Genomic DNA, 19,493 nt, shown 5'->3' with positions numbered 1-19,493 from the left:
ATTTTATTCTTTCTGTTGCAATGGTGAATGGAATTGTTTCCTTAATTTCTCTTTCTGTTTTCTCATTATTAGTGTATAGGAATGCAAGGGATTTCTGTGTGTTGATTTTATATCCTGCAACTTTACTGTAGTCATTGATTATTTCTAGTAATTTTCTGGTGGACTCTTTAGGGTTTTCTATGTAGAGGATCATGTCATCTGCAAATAGTGAGAGTTTTACTTCTTCTTTTCCAATTTGGATTCCTTTGATTTCTTTTTCTGCTCTGATTGCTGTGGCCAAAACTTCCAAAACTATGTTGAATAGTAATGGTGAAAGTGGGCACCCTTGTCTTGTTCCTGACTTTAGAGGAAATGCTTTCAATTTTTCACCATTGAGGATAATGTTTGCAGTGGGTTTGTCATATATAGCTTTTATTATGTTGAGGTATGTTCCTTCTATTCCTGCTTTCTGGAGAGTTTTTATCATAAATGGATGTTGAATTTTGTCAAAGGCTTTCTCTGCATCTATTGAGATAATCATATGGTTTTTATTTTTCAATTTGTTAATGTGGTGTATTACATTGATTGATTTGCGGATATTGAAGAATCCTTGCATCCCTGGGATAAAGCCCACTTGATCATGGTGTATGATCTTTTTAATGTGTTGTTGGATTCTGATTGCTAGAATTTTGTTAAGGATTTTTGCATCTATGTTCATCAGTGATATTGGCCTGTAGTTTTCTTTTTTTGTGGGATCTTTGTCAGGTTTTGGTATTAGGGTGATGGTGGCCTCATAGAATGAGTTTGGAAGTTTACCTTCCTCTGCAATTTTCTGGAAGAGTTTGAGCAGGATAGGTGTTAGCTCTTCTCTAAATTTTTGGTAGAATTCAGCTGTGAAGCCGTCTGGACCGGGGCTTTTGTTTGCTGGAAGATTTTTGATTACAGTTTCAATTTCCATGCTTGTGATGGGTCTGTTAAGATTTTCTATTTCTTCCTGGTCCAGTTTTGGAAAGTTGTACTTTTCTAAGAATTTGTCCATTTCTTCCACGTTGTCCATTTTATTGGCATATAATTGTTGATTATTGTCTCTTATGATCCTTTGTATTTCTGTGTTGTCTGTTGTGATCTCTCCATTTTCGTTTCTAATTTTGTTGATTTGATTTTTCTCCCTTTGTTTCTTGATGAGTCTGGCTAATGGTTTGTCAATTTTATTTATCCTTTCAAAGAACCAGCTTTTGGTTTTGTTGATTTTTGCTATGGTCTCTTTTGTTTCTTTTGCATTTATTTCTGCTCTAATTTTTAAGATTTCTTTCCTTCTACTAACCCTGGGGTTCTTCATTTCTTCCTTTTCTAGTTGCTTTAGGTGTAGAGTTAGGTTATTTATTTGACTTTTTTCTTGTTTCTTGAGGTGTGCCTGTATTGCTATGAACTTTCCCCTTAGGACTGCTTTTACCGTGTCCCACAGGTTTTGGGTTGTTGTGTTTTCATTTTCATTCGTTTCTACGCAAATTTTGATTTCTTTTTTGATTTCTTCTGTGATTTGTTGGTTATTCAGCAGTGTGTTGTTCAGCCTCCATATGTTGGAATTTTTAATAGTTTTTCTCCTGTAATTGAGATCTAATCTTACTGCATTGTGGTCAGAAAAAATGCTTGGAATGATTTCTATCTTTTTGAATTTACCAAGGCTAGCTTTATGGCCCAGGATGTGATCTATCCTGGAGAAGGTTCCATGTGCGCTTGAGAAAAAGGTGAAATTCATTGTTTTGGGATGAAATGACCTATAGATATCAATTAGGTCTAACTGGTCTATTGTATCGTTTAAAGTTTGTGTTTCCTTGTTAATTTTCTGTTTAGTTGATCTATCCATAGGTGTAAGTGGGGTATTAAAGTCTCCCACTATTATTGTGTTATTGTTAATTTCTCCTTTCATACTTGTTAGCATTTGTCTTACGTACTGTGGTGCTCCCGTGTTGGGTGCATATATATTTATAATTGTTATATCTTCTTCTTGGATTGATCCTTTGATCATTATGTAGTGACCTTCTTTGTCTCTTTTCACAGCCTTTGTTTTAAAGTCTATTTTATCTGATATGAGTATTGCTACTCCTGCTTTCTTTTGGTCCCTATTTGCATGGAAAATCTTTTTCCAGCCCTTCACTTTCAGTCTGTATGTGTCCCCTGTTTTGAGGTGGGTCTCTTGTAGACAACATATGTAGGGGTCTTGTTTTTGTATCCATTCAGCCAGTCTTTGTCTTTTGGTTGGGGCATTCAACCCATTTACGTTTAAGGTAATTACTGATAAGTATGTTCCCGATGCCATTTACATTATTGTTTTGGGTTCGAGTTTATACACCGTTTTTGTGTTTCCTGTCTAGAGAATATCCTTTAGTATTTGTTGGAGAGCTGGTTTGGTGGTGCAGAATTCTCTCAGCTTTTGCTTGTCTGAAAAGCTTTTGATTTCTCCTTCATACTTGAATGAGATCCTTGCTGGGTACAATAATCTGGGCTGTAGGTTATTTTCTTTCATCATTTTAAGTATGTCTTGCCATTCCCTCCTGGCTTGAAGAGTTTCTATTGAAAGATCAGCTGTTATCCTTATGGGAATTCCCTTGTGTGTTATTTGTTGTTTTTCCCTTGCTGCTTTTAATATTTGTTCTTTGTGTTTGATCTTTGTTAATTTGATTAATATGTGTCTTGGGGTGTTTCGCCTTGGGTTTATCCTGTTTGGTACTCTCTGGGTTTCTTGGACTTGGGTGATTATTTCCTTCCCCATTTTAGGGAAGTTTTCCACTATTATCTCCTCAAGTATTTTCTCATGGTCTTTCTTTTTGTCTTCTTCTTCTGGAACCCCTATGATTCGAATGTTGTAGCGTTTAATATTGTCCTGGAGGTCTCTGAGATTGTCCTCATTTCTTTTAATTCGTTTTTCTTTTATCCTCTCTGATTCATTTATTTCTACCATTCTATCTTCTAATTCACTAATCCTGTCTTCTGCCTCTGTTATTCTACTATTTGTTGCCTCCAGAGTGTTTTTAATTTCACTTATTGCATTATTCATTATATATTGACTCTTTTTTATTTCTTCTAGGTCCTTGTTAAACCTTTCTTGCATCTTCTCAATCCTTGTCTCCAGGCTATTTATCTGTGATTCCATTTTACTTTCAAGATTTTGGATCAATTTCACTATCATTATTCGGAATTCTTTATCAGGTAGATTCCCTATCTCTTCCTCTTTTGTTTGGTTTGGTGGGCATTTATCCTGTTCCTTTATCTGCTGAGTATTCCTCTGTCTCTTCATCTTGTTTAAATTGCTGAGTTTGGGGTGTCCTTTCTGTATTCTGGCAGTTTGTGGAGTTCTCTTTATTGTGGTGTTTCCTCACTGTGTGTGGGTTTGTACAGGTGGCTTGTCAAGGTTTCCTGGTTAGGGAAGCTTGTGTCGGTGTTCTGGTGGGTGGAGCTGTATTTCTTCTCTCTCCTTTCGAAGAGTTGGGTTGCTTTTCTGGGTGCCTGATGTCCTCTGCCGGCATTCAGAAGTTGTTTTGTGGAATTTACTCGACGTTTAAATGCTCTTTTGATGAATTTGTGGGGGAGAAAGTGTTCTCCCCATCCTACTCCTCCGCCATCTTGGCTCCTCCCCCCTGTATTGGTGTTTTTCTTTCTGGCTTACTTCACCCTGTATAATAGGCTCCAGTTTCATCCACCTCATTAGAACTGATTCAAATGTATTCTTTTTAATGGCTGAGTAATACTGGATTGTGTATATGTACCACAGCTTTCTTATCCATTCATCTGCTGATGGGCATCTAGGTTGCTTTCATGTCCTGGCTATTATAAACAGTGCTGCGATGAACATTGGGGTACACGTGTCTCTTTCAATTGTGGTTCAATTAGGATATAATTAAAATAAAAATGTGATACCTATTGTCAAAATCATATGTCTCAAATTGACATGAGAAGGATATTATCATTTTGAGCACTTCAAATATAAAACAGAGTAATTATTCACTGTCATAGTCTGTAGATTCATTAAGGTTTATTTATCTGTAACTCATGTGCCTCTTAAAAGTTTTTCTTTATTTGTACACAGTGTTACTTGGTATACTGATTTCTGCCCAAACAGATAAGAAAAATTTTATAGATGATAGCTACTCCTATGAAATTGTATTTTAGCAGGTGCTGATTAGTAAGCTTTGATAAAATTTTGATTTAAAGAAAAGATTACCTCTTTATAAAAAATATATATGTATATACACTCTGTCAGGGACTAAGTGTGGACATCTATTTAAACTGAGGGAATGTGTTTCTTTTTCATCTTTTAACTCACCTCTAAGTTAAGAAGGTTTCTATTTGCTGGAAGTTACCATCATAGTGTTTGATAATTTTAAGAATTATATTTTTCTTTTGTCTGATATTTCATCTTCTTATACCAAATAAATCTGATTTGCAGTCTAGTTGTGGTTCATTTTTGCTTGTTAGTATTTAAGTTCTTTTGCTTTATTTGATTTGTCATAGTAGTTACCTAGCCAGGTAAGAGATTTACCATCAGAAAATAATGTATGAGTTCTAGATGTTTAGATACATTTGACCATTTCACTTGACTAGAAAGTTGTGCAGAGGTTTCCTTAAAATATGCTTTTTTATTTTTTTCTTATGCTCTCATTTCACTAATTTTAGAAAAAGCAAACCTCTTCCTGAAACATACATATTTGAAATGTTCTCTTAGTATATTTTCCTGTGCATGAAACTAAGGGGAGTTTAGTTAGGAGTCTGTGGCACTCACCTGGGGAAGAAGTAATGGTAGCATGGATTAAGATCTGGCAAAGAGATAAGAAGAAGTGAATAGAGTTGAGAGTTATTTGGATCATAGCTCAGTTGGTAAAGAATCCACCTGTAATGCAGGAGACCCTTGCTCGATTCCTAGTTTGAGAAGGTCCACTGGAAAAGCGATAGGCTACCCACTCCAGTATTCTTTGTCTTCCCTTGTGGCTGAGATGGTAAAGAATCTGCCTCCAATGTGGGAGACCTGGGTTCGATTCCTGGGTTGGGAAGATCCCCTGGAAAAGGGAAAGGCCATCCACTCTGGTATTCTGGCCTGGAGAATTCCACAGTCCATAGGGTCACAAAGAGCCAGACACGACTGAATGACTTTCACTTACACTTTATTTGGATATAGAATTGGAAGTTAAAATTGTTAGATGTAGGCCTTAAATATACAGTGTAGTTTTAGTCCTTTTGAAATTAGCTCTGGCTTTTGTTTGCAGTCTCACATTGATGTTGCATTGCTTAGACTTATTTTTTTTCTTGTGGCACAGCTTTATAATCCCTTGACTAAATGAATATCTGTGACTACCCTTCTTTTTGTCTTTAGTGCATCTTTGACTAATTGTTAATACAGTGGTTTTTCCAAAGGTATAATGAGTCTGGTGGCTGTTTCCCTCCTTTCTCCTAATAGTGAATTGGCTTTCAGGGATAAGTTAGTGGAGCTGATAATATTGTTTTGTTTTTGCCTGTTTTTTTTTTTTTTTTTTTAATTTCAGATTCGAATTCAGGAGATAATACTTCTGAAATGTTATGCTTTTCTTCAGTAAGCATAGTTTCTGTTTTATTGTTGAAATGTTTATATACATAGAATTTTCAGTCTTTTAAGAATACCTCAAAGACAGTTTTTTCCTTATCTTAGTTGAATTTTATGGCATTAAAATTCAAAAGTTAGGTTGAATAAGAGGTCTCAAATATTTTCAAAGATGGTGCAGGTTATCTAGCCTCTCTTTGTATATTACAGCTTGACTTTTAAATCAGCAATGAATATTTATTAGTTATTTTGTTTTATCTAGGAGTTTTATATTTGGATATATCTGTGGATTTATAGTTTTTTTTAATGACATTCTTTGTAAAGTTTTTAGGTTTTCTCTTTTATTCTTATATGTTTCAACACTTCACTGTTAGGTTGTTCTTAGGATTACTCAGGGGCTACTTTGTTTTCTTACATAATTGGTTTCCTTATAATTTTTTCTTAATTCCTCACCAAAGTACAACTTAAAAAGAAAGCTTTTTAGATGAAAGGCCAGAACTCTGTTATCTTAATGATGGTCGTTGCAAAGAATACAAAGATGAAAGTTCGAGTTGTGTCTTGATTATGTGTGATCTCAGAAATTTCTTATGTATGATTATGTTTTAGAAATATTTGCTACTTACAGGTACCATTCATCCAGAGTGAACATTTCTTTTTCATATGGATATTTAAAAGAAAAATCAAAGCAATAGTTAATGTGTTTGAAAACCTCGGTAGTTATTCTATCGAATATATTACTGTTTTATGCCCTACATTTCATTTTATAATTATCTTCCTGAAATTTTCTTAAGTGCTTGGTGATAAAGTGTAATTATTGTTTAAGACAAACAAAAATGAGAGAACCGAAAACATAAAGATTGTTTGCATTTTGAATATCATCTGTGGTTTGTATTGTGATCTCTGATTACCCAAGTAACAGAGTCGCAGAGTTACAGCCATATCTCTTGCCATGAGTTCATCCTTGAAAACTAGGGTCCCAGTACCTATCTTGCCTTTTTTGTTTAAAAAAAGGAGTTTGTTTAATTAAGGCATATCTGTATTTAGTGAATCCTGTGGTTGTTGATATCCAGGTTGTTCTACTGGAAGTTGGTAGCAGCTTAGCATGTTTCAGAGTAAATGTGTATCTGAAGGGTAGCATGACTTTAGGAGAGAATTATTTTATTTCATTACACTTTTGGTAAAGTGTTTCCTCAAATAACACATTTCAGAGAACCATATCATTTAGAAATAGTTTTTTTTGTCATTTCCTTTTCAGAATTAGTTATATTAAAACTTTTTTTCATAGAAAAATTGGAGAATGAACTTTATACCTTGTACCTGTATTCACACCTGTTAACATCTTGCCACCACTGCATGTTCACACACAGACACATGCTTTTATTTTGCCAAATTATCTGAAAGTAGGTTACAGGCATCATGGCACTTGATCCTTAAATTCTTCAGCATGTATCTACCAAGAACAAGGACACTTCCTACATACTCACTGTTGTATTATATTTTCTACAAACATAAACATTAATTTAGTAATACTATCTGACATGTGATTCATATTCAAGTTTCCTCAACCCCAAAATGTCCTTTATAATGGTTTGTTTTCATCTGGGATCCAGTCAGAATTCACACACTGTATTCAATTATTTTGTCTTTTGAGTCTCCCCCAAACTAGGATAGTCCTGCTGTATTGCCCTTTTTTTTTTTTTTAATACTTAAAAAATCTGTTTATTTGGCTATGGAGGGTCTTAGTTGCGGCACGTGGGATTTAGTTCCTTGACCAGATCTAGCTCCCTTTGTTGGGAGCACGGAGTCTTAGCCACAGGACCACCAGGGAAGGTCCCCTTGCTTGTTCTTTATGACTTTGAACTCTGTAGATTCATTTGAACATTTTGTCTCTCAAAAACATTTCACCAGTATTTTTTTTTTTAACATCCATTGGTGATGCTTTCTTAAATGAGTTATTACACTGGGGGTTACAGTGATAATTTTTCTTCTTTTGTTAATTAATGTCATTCTTCTATCAAGAAGATCCTAGTTCTTTCCCCCTTTCTCTCTTCTTTCATGAGATATTATCATGGATAAGTGGATTTTTAAAAATTCAGTGTGTTTGCTGTCCATTTGCTGTCATTTTTCCTTTTGATGCCTTTTTTTTTAATGTGTAACATATATATATAGAAAAATCTGTTAATATATAGTTTAATGAACTGTCACAAGGTAAATACTCTTGTCTAATCTCATTGCTCAGTTCATAAATGGAAAGTACTCATTATGTATACTGTGTCTGATTTACACCACCCAGTATGCTCTTTTGTCAGATTTATCCATGTTTTGTATTTAGTCACTTTAATTGCTATGTAGTATTCCAGTGTGTGAATCTACCGTTTTGTTAACCAGTTTGTTTATTCATTCTACTTTTGACGGATATCTGATTTGTTTCAAGTTTTTGACTAATATGAGTAAAGCTGATATGAATGTTTGTGAGTATATCTTTTGGGATCAGTAGTTGGGTATAGAATTGCCTGTGGGAAAGGATTTTGGCAATTTCTTTACCTAGGCAAGACCTGGAGTGCTGCTGTTTTCAGCTGCCAGAATCCTGTCTGAACCTTTCATGAAATACTGAGAGCATAGTTTTGAATTTTATTTATGTAAATGTTAATGTATTATTTGATATCCAACAGTACCAGATCTATGTGCCACTTATTATAAAGGCAACCCTTGCTCACACAATCCAAAAAGGGAATGCTGTTTATTCTGTCTGCTTGAGAAGTACAGAGCTCCATGTTTTGTTGGATGGGAAATGTATATCAACTCATTTGTAAATTTAGATGGAGTATCACCACATACAGTATTTTATTTTTTGGATTTTAGAATTTTATTAAGATGGTGTAAGTACTTTGTCATATCTGTGACCTTAGGATATCTTATAAATTTTGCACCTCATAGAACTAAATGAAGGCAGTTTATTTAAACACATGTATGCATACATAGCTGAAACTCCCTTATTGTAAATTGTGGAACTTGTAATCAGCTGTTTATATAGGTATCTACAGCACCACTAGAGACTGAATTTAAAAACCATGTAAAAGCTCTCCTGTATAAGAAAAATGGCTTCCCTGGGGGCTTAGATTGTGAAGAATCTGCCTGCCATGCCGGAGACCCGGGTTCGATCACTGGTTTAGGAAGATCCCCTGGAGGAGGGCATGGCAACCCATTCCAGTATTCTTGCCCGGAGAATCCCATGGACAGAGGAGCCTAGCAGGCTACAGTCCATGTGGTCGCAAAGAGTCGGACACAGCTGAGTGGATAGCACACTCATAAGAAAGAAGCAAGGACAGCAAAAGTAGCAGAGTAAAAACAAACTTCTCTTCATGCTTCTATGTATGTTCATTGATTTTCACTTTTTTTTTCCAGTAGTGGCTACGGAGGAAGTAGTTACTGCAGAATCTGTGGATGGTGCAATTCAGCAAGTAGTTAGTTCAGGGGGTCAGCAAGTCATCACAATAGTTACAGATGGAATTCAGCTTGGAAATTTGCACTCCATTCCAACAAGTGGAATAGGTCAGCCCATCATTGTGACCATGCCAGATGGACAACAAGGTGGGTAGAAGGCATTTACATAAATGGTGTTTATTCTTAATTCTCAGGAAATTGGACAGTACTTTTTCCTACGCCATTTAATACAATTCAGATATTGTATGAGCTTGTAAAAACACTATATGAGAAAAGGCTACTTAAAAAGAAGTTGGACACGGTGGCAACTTTTAGCAGCTTTGTTGATAATTGTCCCATTTTTTTCATTTTGAGTAATAAGAGAGTAGTAACAAAATGGATGAAACATAAGCCCCAGATACATTTTAATCAAACTAAAAGGCTGAGAAAACCACAAAATTCCATATTTTAAGTGATTGCCAAAAACATCTTAAAATCTAAGCCAGGGCAGGAGAACCCTGAGGGAAACCCGTAGTTGTGCATCAAGAAAAGGAGTTGAGCTCAGAAATCAGCAATAAATATACACTTCCAGCAAGACAGGGCCCAGTCTGAGTGGGCAGTGCTGCAAGTAGGGTTTAAGATAGACTAGATGTGAAAGCTGCAGGAAGCAGAAAGAGAAGGTGCAGAAAGTTCCTATCTGAGCAAGCATCACCCTGTACCCAGTATTTCCCAATCCCTGCCCTGATCTAAAAGAAAAGTATGTGCACATATAACCTTCTGGAAAATGACTCAGGATTGTAAAGACTAAGTCTCTTCATGGCCATGAAGAAAGTGGGGGAAAGAGAGGGCTGGAGGGAGAAGTCCTCCTAAACTAGGTTTGATTCAGAGTGGCAGGGAGGTATGGCCTTGCAGAGAGACTAGGTCTCAAGGAAAGATTTTGTTTCTTTAGCAGTAGAGGAGGAAACGCTTGACCTGTGAAGCCTGGGAGGCTTTTCTCTCATGCAGGTGCTCCAGGATTTGGATCAAGACCAAGTACTTTCACAAGTTTTAAGAACGAATTCTAACTATATAGAAAAGAAGAAGCTTTCACTCCAATTAAAATAAATAAATTTATATTTAAAAAAAGCTTTCAGAGTATTTGTTTTAAGCAAATACAACACTGTTTCCAAAACTTGATATTAAACACACAGACTAATCTCATTGATGAACAAATGGAAAGAAACTCATGTTTTTGGATCAAATGACTCACTGTCATAAAGCTCTCAATTCTTCCTGACCTAATTGATAAGTGTGATGTGATGGGGGCGAAAGGCTGTACTAATTTACTAGGACTGCCATACAAACTATCACAGTCTGGGTAACTTAACAGAAACTTATCTCTCACAGTACTGAAGGCTGAAAGTCCAAGATCAAGGCACTGGCAGGCTTGGTTCCTTCCGAGGCCTTTCTCCTTGCTTTACAGGTGGTTGCCTCCTTGCTGTGTCCTCACAGAGTCATCCCTCAGTCTGTGTGTCTTCTGCGACCCAACCTCTTACAAGGACAGCAGTCACACTGTGTTAGGACCCACTCAAAGGACCTCATTTTACCTGTTTAACCTTTTTAAAGGTCCTGTCTCCAAATGCATTCTGAGGTACTGAGGATTAGGAAGGACTTAAACATTTGAATTTTGAGGGGGACACAATTTAGGCCATAATAAAAACCAATAGGTCTTTTTTTGGAACTAGCCAAACTGATTCTGAAATTTATATTGATGAAAGAGGAGGAAGAGCAATGAGGGGAACTTACTGAATATTAGTAGAAACACTTAAAGCCTTCACAATTTAAAATTATAAATGGCATATGATTATATAGACTATGTAGACAGTCCAGTGAAACAAATGTAAACTTCTCAGTTCTTTTTGAGTAAATTTTTAAATGTAGTATGATATGAGTTAAAGAAATACTTTAATTCTCAGTATTTCTAATGTTCTTAATTAATACTGGTTTTACTATTTTTCATTTGTTTACGTTTACAAATGACAGTATGAGATTTTTAATGTTTTGACATTAGAAGCTGTAGGACGGTGTATTTTCCCCAATGATTAGTAAGATTGTTTTGCATAGTTTAAGCTTGTACACTCATTTTTACGTTCTTGCTCTGTTATGCAAAGCAAGGACAGCCTCTCCCTCTCAGTATATTTACATTTGTATAAATAGATACTAAAAACTGGGGCAAAGTCCAACAACCCAATGGATGAGCAAGCTTATGAACAGACAGTGTTCGTAATAGTGTGTCCACATAGTGGAACAGAATGCAGCTAAATTAAAGAAAGCTCTGTAAGTCTTGATGAAAGGTACCTAGATATATGAAGTGGAAACAGCAGATACTTTGATGAAAGAAAGAAAAAAGAGAATTGCAAATTCATATTCATTTTTACATGAATGAACACAAGAACAATGCATAAGAACCAATAAAGCAATTACCTGTTAGCAAAATATGCTTGTTAAATATTATTTTGATTTTGAGCCATATGAATGAATATATTGTCTATAAAATTAAAAATAGGCACTTTAAATGATAGTTTTCAGTAAAAAGGCAAGAAGTTGAAGACAAAAATATGGACATTTCTCATAAAAAGGAAATCAGTGTTATGAAATAACTGGCTTTGGAATATATTTATCTTAGATGAGTTGCATCAACAATATCAAGACTAGTTTTAATTCTTCTAAACCTATCTGAAAATGAAGTAATGAGTAAATTTTTTCATTTTAGTATTAACAGTACCAGCAACGGACATTGCTGAAGAAACTGTTATAAGTGAAGAACCGCCAGCCAAAAGACAATGTATTGAAATAATTGAAAACCGGGTGGAGTCTGCAGAAATAGAAGTAAGGAGTCTTTTACCCGGTGTGTTTTGCTGCAGTCATCCAAAATAAATTTCATCTGCTTTTTTTTTTGTCTTTTATATTTATTACTGACAGTATTGTTTTGATATAGAATGAGTACTTTTTTGTCTAGTTTTTTTTTGCCTTATTCATATAGCAAGCCTTCAATAAATAAATATTGAATGAATGAATGAATGAGTGAAGAATCTGTTTGTAACAGTCTTTCATCATGGTAACATTGGAATGTCTTTGGTCTTTGCACTTCATCCTTTATTTTCTATTAAATTTACATACATCATTCTCACAGTCACTAGAGGGAATGTCACTATATATTGACTAACATTTTTTTTCTTTCAAAAATGAAATGCAAATGTCTATTTGGGCTGGAAGATCCTCTTAAAGAATGTTGGAGTTTGTCAACTGAGTTATTTTTTTTGAAAAAGCCATAGATAACCGCTTATTTCACTGTTGAGTCCATTAAGGAAATTAAATGTAGACTAGCTGTTGATAGGGTCACCTTTTTTTTTACCTCTGCCAATCTAGTTTGAATTGTTAAACTAGTTTGTAAATATGACTATTCCATAGTTACCTCGTAGATTTTTTTCTCACATTTCTGTAAATAGAATTGTTCCCCCAAGTTTATAATTAACTACATCAAAATGAAAATAAGATCTTTCTTGAATAACTTTTAAAGAGCAACTGCAATGTAAAGACAAGAAGTTTGGATTTGAAATTAAATGAGCTGGATTTGAATCCCACTTCTTGCCCCTCCTATTAGCTTTGAGGCAAGTTATCTTACCTTTCTGCACTTCTGTTTTATTTTCTCCCACATTTGAATTTAGGATAACAATATCTGCATTTTGGGGGTTTATGAGAGTTGAAAAAGTCAGCCTATTGTTATATTCACATTCATAATATCTAATATATGTGAATAGTAAACATCGGTATTTAGAAATTCTTTGTTAAGGTTCTTGTTATTATACAAAAAAGAGGATTTTAAAAAATGTCACCTAAAGGAAACGTAGTTCTAACTGAGGACAGTTAGAAAATATTGTTGCCCAAATTCATTTACATGTAAGACTAGTGGCCACAATCTCAAAGTATATATTACTGAGTTAAGAAGAATTTAATTCATGGTTTAACCAGATGTTTAGTAATGTTTAATTATTGAGGGTGTGTTGTTTTATTTCTTCAAAAATTTAGAGTAATAGACTAAAGTTCTTATAAATTAACCATTTATTTCATTGAATGGTGTCAGTATACTTATTTTTTAATAATCTTTAATATCTTTTACAGATAAATCAGTTGATCTTTTTTTTCTGACATAAAATGAAAAGATTTTGTCATGTACTTTGCTTTAACTATTTAATAAACACTTTTAAATTACTTGAATTTTATTTAACATAAACTGACTTAATTCAGCATTTCTTTTAATTGGAGTACAGTTGATTTATGTCAGTTCACCATTTTTAAAACAGTGAATATGCAGCCTGTAGCTTTTATTTACCTAACAACCAGGGAGACTTGCTGTTTTCTTCAAATTTCACCCTGATTCCACCTACAGTCTTTCAGAAACCAGGGAGAATAATTACAAATAACAAGGAAGTATGAACTGAGATATGTAAAGTAACTAGAACCAAGGAGACAGCACTTCAGGGAGATGGAATTTTACCTTGATATAAAGAACTTAAGGAAGTTAGAGTTTCAGCTCAATTTTTGTAATTGAGTTACCTGGTAATAAAAATCTTATTTACCGTCACCGGAAATGTTCAGGCCAAAGTTGCATAATCTTAGAGCTACTGCAGAGAGACCTTGAAGCATAGAGTGAGCAGAGATGGTAGAGGCGGGCAGGGGATACAGAATGAAGAGAGACCGCCAATGTTTTCATTAAACTGTTTTCTTAGAGTACATGAAGTAGTTCTTTGGATTTTATTTTCGTAGATGACCAGTAGAGTTGTCTTAGGGATATATTTTTATATTCCTTTCTAAGTGATTGCTTGGCCAAAAACCTCAAGAGTTTCTCAAAATCAGTGGTTCTTAACTGGAGCAATTTTGACCCCAGGGGACATTTGGCAATATCTGGATACATTTCAGGTTGTCACAATGAGGGAATGCCACTGACATTTAGTGTATGGAGGCTGGGGTTGCTGCTGAACGTTCCATAGGGTGTGTTTTGCCTTCTGTTCAGCCTTCATAGTGGAAAAAGCAGCCACAGACAGTTTGGTAATGAGTGGGTATGGCTGTATTTCTGTTAAACTTTATTTATAAAAATAGGATCATGTTTGGCCCATGGCAGTTAGAGGATGTTTGCACACAAGCCGACAGCTCACACACCCTGCCTCAGTTTCTTTTTTAAAAAATATTTAATGGTTAAGAATATGAGTCTGGAATCAAATTTAGGTTTGAATGATAATTTTCTGAGTGTGATTGGTCAAGTTATTTAACCTTTCAAGGCTTGGCTTCCCCATCCGTAAGAAGGGGAAAATAATAGCACCTACATTATCAAATTGTTGAAAGGTTCAAGTGAGAATGCATGTGAAGGACTAGTACAGTGGTGAGCATATAGTAAATGCTCAGTAACTTGCTATTATTATTATCTTCTAAAAGTTACACTGAGGTATGGTAGAAGATAAATCACTATTATGATTTTTTTGCTTTATAATAAAGTAAAATAAATTGGAATATTAAAAAATCATATATAAAACTGTTAAAAGATAATTGCTAATAGTTGAAACAGAATTTAAGAATCTTATTTGGAAATAAAGCAAATTTGAAGTCTTTGTTCCGTTATTCTATTGCCTAATGTAATAATAATATATCGTTGGGCATGAAGTTGTAGTGTAAGATAAATATCTTCCTTACTGGTTTCATAAACTGAAATAATTGTGAATCTCTTGCTCTGTCTAAATGTGAATAAATAGCTAATTTTATAAGATACCTTGAAGTTTATTTTTTCTAATATTTCCTACCAAATTAGGGCAAGTTTTTATCTATATTCAAAACTTTGACTGGCAAAGGATATTAGGACAGGTAAAATTGTAAAACATTTAAATGCACAGCTGTGTGTTCTCCTACCAGAGCAAGGTGATCTAGCTTGTACCCTTTCTAAAGTCCTGCAGGTCACTGACAGGGACTGGTATCCATGCTTATATGAGGTTGGCATCTTGCCTGTAGTAAGGAGAAAAGAGGAGCAGGGTAAGGCTTAGGCATTTCTTAACTTGGAGATGATGGGCACACCTTTCTTCTACTGTACATTTTATGTAATTGGACAATTTGGAGACTACATGTGCAATCAATCACTCCAACTTTGGTGGGCTCATGGGAAAAACTAATGTTGGATCTAGCTTCATTCCCAGTGTAGGGAAGGCAGTGGGATCACAGGAAGGCAGGACTATTAGACATGTTCCTCCTTATGGACCATGTGAATAGTGAAGGGAAGGGAATCTTTTGGTGTTCCCAATGGACGTGGGTCAAAGAGAGAGTGAAGAGACCCTCATAGTATTCTCTTTCCCAGTAAGCTGCCGACCCCTTGCCTTTACCTTCAGTTCTCTCTGGTTAAGTGTCTTGTCCAGTGGGAACCTGGCCTCATTTTGTGACCAGTAGTTCTGCTCTTGGCCCCCACCTCATTCAGAGGGCATGTGCTTCTGAGATGAGATTGAGCTTGGGTCTGTGCAAGTTGAGTTTTTGTCCATATGCTTACTGGAGGTATGGGAAAGGAGTTGAAATGTTTTCCCTTAGACAACTGTATAAGGGCAGAGTGAGGAGGAGGAGAAAGAATATCATTTCATTGGACCAGATTAGTGTTTCACCTCTCAATTTATTCAGGAACTTAATACATGTGTTTTACAATATATAATGGATCACAATAGAGAAATTAATATTTTACTGATTTGTAAAATGGTATAATTTAGGAACTACTCATCTAGACCAGCCCTCTTCATTTTGAAGGTGAGGAATCTTGCTTGCTATCATAGGAAATGATAGTTTTAAACACAGTAACAGTAGAACCTCATAAACCTGACTCATTGTGTTATGGGAAAGCTACATCATCTCTGAGCATCATTTTTCTCATCTATAAAATGGGCAATAATATCTATCTTACAGACTTGTTATTGGAAACCACCTTGTTAATCAACATATATAATGGGTTTTCAATGAATACTATTTTTTTTATAATTAGTAGCTTTTTAACATCACAGATAAAGATGTAAAGAGGTATGGCTATATATTTCCCTATTTAAGTTTTTCACTAGTTTTTATAGTTGGTATAAAAGTACAGGTACCCAGTTTGGGTTCATCATGGTAGTTTTATTTCGAATTAGCAAATAATTTCCTTGAGGTCAGAAAACTAGTCTTTATCTCATATTGAGGAGCTCAAAATGAGGGCTTTAATTATAAGAGAATTGGTTGAAAAGGCAAGATGTCTCAGAAATACCAATAGATGGCTACTTTTAACTACTACAGGTTTCTTTATTTGTAGGATATACTTGAATGTGTTAATGTATTTGTGCAGTTATGAAAAAAAAACTTTTTTTTTTGTTAATTAGGAGAGAGAAGCTCTTCAGAAACAGCTGGATGAAGCTAATCGAGAAGCACAGAAATACCGACAGCAACTTCTAAAGAAAGAACAGGAAGCAGAGGCCTACAGACAGAAATTAGAAGCTATGACGCGTCTTCAGACTAATAAAGAAGCTGTTTAATTGAAATGAACATATAGTTTGAGTTTACTTTTGGTCAAGAAAGAATACAATCTTGAACTGTACACGATAAGGTGCAGTCATGGAAAGACAGGATAATTGAAGAGACTGCAGATGGATAATTGGACTTAAGCCATGAGCTCTGAGTTCTTGTACATAAAACTTTAGAAGTTGTGAAATGTATTTAAAACTGAATTCTGTAAATAGTTTTTTTTTTTTTTTTACAGTTCCAAATGAGTTGATAAAGATTGTTGAAGAGATCCAAAAACCAATAAGCCACCGTTTTTGTGAATTCTTTTTGATATTAGTACAAACCTTAATTTCTCGAAATGGAACAGTTTTAAGGGTGATCGTTGTTGATTAGACCAAATGTGTAATAATTATGTGGTGGACTGATGCTGGAATTACTCCTGTTGGTATAAACTTCTATATGAAGAGAAGATTTCTACCAGGAAATCTTTGTACAGCTTTCAGTTGTCTCAGATTCTCTGAAAACATTTTTTAGAAAAGCAGATTTTTATATTTTGTTCAATTCAGCTATACCCAAGTAGATTTACCTGTATATGACGCCAATATTTTTTTAAACTTTCTGTTTGTACATATTCTGCATGTTTTATAATTTTGGAATGCATCACTTGCATAGGTATTATTTTTCCCACAAAGATGATGAAAGTTACTAGGAAAGAAAGAACCCTTTTTATTCTGTAGGTCCTTGAAACTAAGTAGGCTAGCAGCTGGTTTTATTGGAATGACAATGTTCTTGGAAGGAGCAGCTTACAAGATATCTTGAATTTTCAAACTGCAAAATTTATGCTTTTTTGAAAATTTCGTAGTGGGGATGTGAACTCTTCTGTGCCTTCCATCATGATTTCCACATGAAAGCACTTTAAGGCACTGGATTTTAAGATAATGTTTTGGAAAACTCAAACATGGGTTTCTGAATACTTCATGGACTCATTTCCCCCCAGGAAATTATTCTTACAGAAAGAAGAAAAACTGCTTTGTATGTAGAACAAGAACTTTTTTGTACTACAGTGATGCTATAGATATGTCTAACATAACTTTATCTTCCTCCCTGTGAAAGCTGTAAGTCTGTGCTGTGACTGGCTTCTCATCACAGTATTGTTGAATTCCAAAATGTATGGACATTAAACTCAGACATACTGTTGCTTTTTTTGTAAAACATAACTTTCAAGCTCTTTTCTTGGTTTATTTTTAATGTTTTATTGCTTTATGAAAATGTTTAACCCTAAGACCCTTCTAGATTACCTATACTGTATAAAGAAGCAGTTACCCTTAAAACTGTACTCTGACCTACCTTTTCTATTTTACAATTAAATATCTTTCCACATATGTTCAGTGTAGACTTATATTTTTGACCGCATTTTTCACACATTAAAAGTTTGTTCTGTGTATTATGGGCAATATTCCACCCTTGCTGTTGAGTCACTAAGTCATGTCCAGCTCTTTGTGACTCCATGACTACAGCATAACCAGGTCTTTCACTGTCCCCTGGAGTGTGCTCAAAGTCATGTCCTTTGAGTGAGTGATGCTATCTAACCATCTCATCCTCTGCACCCTATTCTCCTTTTGCCTTCAGTCTCTGAGCAATCAGGATCTTTTCCAGTGAGTTGGCTCTTCTTATCAAATGGCCAAACTATTGGAGCTCAGCTTTAGCATCAGTCTTTCCAGTGAATATTCAGGGTTGACTTCCTTTATAATTGATGGTTGATCTTGTTTGCAGTTCAAGGACTATCAAAGAGTCTTATACAACACAATTTGAAAGCATCAATTCTTTGACGCTCAGTGGTTCTTTATGGTCCAACTGTCTCATCCATATGTATTACTGGAAAAACCATAGCTTTGACTATACTGACTTTGTTGGCAAAGTGAATGTCTCTGCTTTTTAATATGTTGTCCTAGGTTGTTCATAACTTTGCTTCACGAGTGAGCATCTTTTAATTTCATGGCTGCAGCCACCATCTGCAGTGATTTTTGGGGCCCAAGAAGAAAACAAAATTTGTCACTGCTTCACTTCTCCCCCTTCTATTTGCCATAAAGGGATGTGACCGGATACCATCTTAGTTTTTTTCTTAATTTAGCTTTTTTCATGTTGAGTTTCAAGCCAGCTTTTTTACTCTTCTCTTTCACCCTCATCAAGAGGCTCTTTAGTTCCTCTTCACTTTCTGCCGTTAGAGTGGTATAATCTTCCATCTTTGAGGTTGATATTTCTCTTGGCAGTCTTTATTCCAACTTCTGAGTCATCCAGCCTAGCATTTCGCATGATGTACTTACTCTACATAGACTCAATGGACGTGAGTTTGAGCAGGCTCTGGGAGTTGATGGACAGGAAGTCTGATGTGCTGCAGTTCATGGGGTCGCAAAGAGTTGGACACGACCGAGTGACTGAACTGAACTCTACATATAAGTTAAATATGCAGGGTGACAATATATAGCCTTATTGTATGCTTTTCCCAATTTTGAATCAGTTTGTTCCATGTCTGATTCTAATTGTTACTTCTTGACCTGCATACAGGTTTCTCAGGAGACAGGTAAGGTGGTCTGGTACTCCCATCTCTCTAAGAATTTTCCACAGTTTGTTGTGATCTACACAGTCAAAAGCTTTAGTGTAGTCAGTGAAGCAGCAATGGACCTTTTTCTGGAGCTCCCTTGCTTTCTCCTTGATGCAACACATGTTGGCAGTTTGATCTCTGGTTCCTCTGGCTCTTTGAAACCCAACTTTTACATCTAGAAGTTCTCAATTCATGTATTGTTGAAGCTTAGCTTAAAGGTTTTTGAGCATAACCTTAATACCGTGTGAAATGAGTGCAATTGTACTGTAGTTTGAACATTCTTTGGCATTGCCCTTCTTTGGGATTGGAAGAAAAAACACCTTTTCCAGTACTGTGGCCACTGCTGAGTTTTCAAAGTTCGCTGACTTATTGAGTGCAACACTT

General features: G+C 35.3%; 1 protein-coding gene across 5 annotated transcripts in view; it reads left to right on the top strand.

Annotated features, from left to right (window-relative positions):
- LOC113888617 (GA-binding protein subunit beta-1-like) overlaps positions 1-16,804 on the top strand; it is a 39,050-nt gene extending 22,246 nt beyond the window's left edge. For 2 of the 5 annotated variants that reach the window (XM_027535656.1, XM_027535658.1), the window contains exons 7-9: positions 8,960-9,142; positions 11,727-11,842; positions 16,387-16,804. In XM_027535656.1, the coding sequence (XP_027391457.1) occupies positions 8,960-9,142; positions 11,727-11,842; positions 16,387-16,539 (452 nt within the window). In that variant the 3' untranslated portion in view covers positions 16,540-16,804. Of the gene's footprint in view, positions 1-8,956; positions 9,143-11,726; positions 11,862-16,386 lie in introns of all 5 variants that reach the window. The other 3 variants (XM_027535655.1, XM_027535657.1, XM_027535659.1) reach the window with 2 other exon arrangements.
- The last annotated feature ends 2,689 nt before the right edge of the window (positions 16,805-19,493 follow it).

This window comes from Bos indicus x Bos taurus, unplaced genomic scaffold, assembly GCF_003369695.1.
Source record: "Bos indicus x Bos taurus breed Angus x Brahman F1 hybrid unplaced genomic scaffold, Bos_hybrid_MaternalHap_v2.0 tig00000189_arrow_arrow_obj, whole genome shotgun sequence".
Taxonomy (NCBI): domain Eukaryota; kingdom Metazoa; phylum Chordata; class Mammalia; order Artiodactyla; family Bovidae; genus Bos; species Bos indicus x Bos taurus.
Note: the sequence above shows the minus strand (reverse complement) of the source record. Positions and strands in the feature narration are given on the sequence as shown.